This window comes from Rhodamnia argentea, chromosome 6 (genome assembly GCF_020921035.1).
Source record: "Rhodamnia argentea isolate NSW1041297 chromosome 6, ASM2092103v1, whole genome shotgun sequence".
Classification (NCBI taxonomy): Eukaryota; Viridiplantae; Streptophyta; class Magnoliopsida; order Myrtales; family Myrtaceae; genus Rhodamnia; species Rhodamnia argentea.
Genome location: NC_063155.1, coordinates 5,663,950 through 5,667,094, shown reverse-complemented (window position 1 = coordinate 5,667,094; position 3,145 = coordinate 5,663,950). Strand labels below are relative to the sequence as shown.

General features: G+C 50.6%; 1 protein-coding gene across 2 annotated transcripts; it reads right to left on the bottom strand.

Annotated features, from left to right (window-relative positions):
• LOC115741437 (probable auxin efflux carrier component 1c) lies at positions 1-3,145 on the bottom strand. 2 transcript variants are annotated; one of them, XM_030675335.2, is made up of 6 exons: positions 1,851-3,145; positions 1,546-1,768; positions 1,319-1,404; positions 586-743; positions 287-363; positions 1-174 (listed from the first exon to the last, which is right to left on the bottom strand). In XM_030675335.2, the coding sequence occupies exons 1-6, from the start codon at positions 3,007-3,009 to the stop codon at positions 108-110; spliced, it is 1,770 nt and encodes a 589-aa protein (XP_030531195.1). In that variant the 5' UTR covers positions 3,010-3,145; the 3' UTR covers positions 1-107. The 2 variants fall into 2 exon arrangements, with proteins under 2 accessions (XP_030531195.1, XP_030531211.1); XM_030675351.2 differs by having other exon boundaries at positions 1,546-1,765.

Here is a 3,145-nt window from a genome sequence, read left to right as displayed (position 1 = left end):
TGATATGTTCTCCACCATTTCTCTGCGGATCCCGTGAACTGGCAAGCGAATTAAGAAGTCGAATTCTTCATTATCTCTCCAAGATTTTTGGAGTTTCTCTTCGCTCTTCATATGCCCAATAAAATGTAGTAGACGAGTGTAATTGGCAAGGCGATCAACATCCCGAATATTACACTGCAAATAGTCAACCAAGTGACCAATTAGACAAGCCATTGCTAAAGATTAGGAGTTAAAGCAAGAGTGGAATGGATTAGAACACATTTATGAATACAATTGGATTACTCACGCTGTGCTAAGAATGTCGGGGTGTAGGCTGTATTCTTTGGCAAAGACAAAGGGGACAATCCCCTGTGGAAGAGCTGCCTGTAACATTTGTTTAGGGCACTGTAAGCACACTATGAAATCGCGCGATTCACATGTCAACGATGCACGTCATCGGACGATCACATGACAATGGCGAGTAAATATAAGCTTAGTACTTATCTTAATCTGAATATGGTGAATCCCATCAAATTTGATGATCCAGATTAAGTTTAGTACTTATACTACACCGACCAAATAATTTTGACGAGGTGTGGGACTGACCTGTACGATGGCGACACGTAGGAGATCCCCCCTAAGGCCAATAAGAAGGGAGGCAGCGGCCATGACGGCCGGACCGGTGAGGAATCTGACAGCCATGGCAAAAGTTGCGATGGAATTCCCGCAGGCTATGATCCTCGGTTGCAATGCCATGAACAATCCTGTCATTTCATTCATCGTACTTCACCGTTAGCCACTTCATTATAACGCCTTGAGAAATGATTATGTGATTGTCCTTAATCCATGATGAGATTAACAGTCTGTTTTGAGCTACAAAAGAACAACTAGAAAATAACTAGAAATCATTTATGATCCACTCGTTCAAAAATTTATGGCCAAAAATATGTTGTTACTCTCACAGTTAATTAAAGAATGTTACGCCAGCAAAACCCTAACACCCCCGCATCTTTCCCAATCCAAGAAAATAAGTCCATTGATCTGTACGTGCAGGTATAGAGTGAACATTCTGTGCTGGAACACAAAGAAACCCTAACCCATCATTATTTGCATGTGACTTTAGCCCTTTTACCCCATTTAAGAATTCTCTTGCTACCAACCCCACCCCAACCCACGCTTCACTTTGCTTGTTCTTGCAGAGAAAATCCAAAGCGTGCTCTCTTATATGAATTATGAAGGAGTGGGCGTGACCCAGAAAAAGAAAGTGTAATCAACATAAAAGCTCAGAGAGAGAGAGAGAGAGAGAGAGAGAGTTATGTGGGGAGAATTGTTGACTGACCAAGACTGAACATGGCCATGCCAAGTCCTGCATCTGACAGTATGGAAATGGACTTGGCGATGATTGCAGGCATCTCGATGTTCCACCTAAACGAACCAGAATAAGAAGGGAAAGAGATGGACGCCAATGAGGAAATAGGTCAGCAAAGCATGAAAATTTGCAGACCCAGAAGCCAGAAAGTTCAAAGGAGAAGTGTATTTGCCAAGTTGTGTTGAAACTGTATGTACCTGAAGGAGACGAGGGACCAAGTGATGCCAATCAAGCTGGAGTAGGTGTTAGGGTTCCGGATAAGCTTCCTCCACACCATGATCAGGATCAGCCTCGTCATCACGCTCGTTGGTGGCATCGCATCCCCGCCGCCCGCTTCGACGTTCTCTGCCCTCCGGTTTCTAAAGCTGAACTCATCTCTCTCCAGTTGATGATCACCTTCTTTACTATGATTCTGATCCACTGATGATTCACCATAGATTACCCAAAGAAAGAACACAACCGAAATTCACTTGAGAATCACAAAAGGAAAGAAACGTTTTACCTTTGTCATGAGTTGCACCAGTGGGCAAGTCATGGTTATGACCGAACACGTCAGAAACTGGAGAAGTGCTTGAGCTCCAGACAAACATGTGGAGATCCCTCCGACCACCACCACCGCCATCTTCGCCCCCTCTCTTCCCTCCTTGCCCATTCGCCCTCTTCCCTCCGCTCCCACCGCCGCTCTTTGGCGAGAACATCCCTGGATTTGGGGCCGGGTAATTACCCGCCGTGCCACCTCCACCATATGGGAACCTCGGCAGCTTGTTATCCTCCTCGTAATTCGATGGCCTTGGCGTCAGGCCGAGCGGCGCCGATAGGCCGTAGACGTCGGTGGACCCGAAGTTTGACCCCCTCCCTCCGCCTCCGAGCCCAGTGGCCATGGAGTAGAGGTCGGCATGGTTGAAGCTGGACCCCCTTGGTGTGGGGTTCCGTGACGACTGCAGTGAGTAGATCTCAGCATTGGTCAGGTTCGACGGCCGTGGGGAGAGCCATGCCGTGGGCTTGAAGACGTCCGACCTTGAGGCGCTGGAGCGGCGGACGGTGACGCGGAGCTTGCCATCGCTGCCTACCTCAGCCTCAGTCTCGAGGGGCTGCCGGGAGCCATCTAGGGAGACGACGTCAGGGTCGACTTGGATGGAGACGATGGACGCGGCGGCGGCTCCAGGGAACTGGTTGGAGATGAGGGTTCGCGCGGCACGGTACTCGAACAGGAAAAGCATAAGAGTGTACCAGATGATGCACTGGAGGACGACTATCTGGACCATGAGGTCACCGGAGTAGGGGCCGTACATGCCGCGGAGGAGGGGGATGCCCATGACTAGGGTGTTGGGGAGGGTGGCGAGGGAGAAGAGGGTGATGGACCAGTCAAGGGAGCCGCGGCGGGAGAGGTGGGACCAGAGGGCAAGGGCGAGGAGGATAAGGAGCTTCTGGAGTGAGTCCGCGGCGAGGAAGCGGAGGTTCATGGAAAAAGGGTTGTTGGAGGAGATGAAGTGGAAGGAGAGGAGGGGGACGGCGAAGAGGGCGACGAAGCGGTTGATGCCGGAGCACTGGTCCGGAGTGAAGATGCGCCACCACCGGACGGAGCCGAAGGCTAGGATCATCGCCACGTACAGCGGCACCATAGCCGTCATGACGTGGTAGAAGTCCGACCCCGTGATCATCGTGCCTCGTGGGGTTGATCAAGCGTTTGGGCTGTGAACTTGAGGAGGAGGAGGAGGAGGAGGAGGAGGATGTTAAACGGCAATGCGCTTCAGGTTCTTGTGAGCGAGAGAGCTTTGCAAATCGCACTTGCCTTGG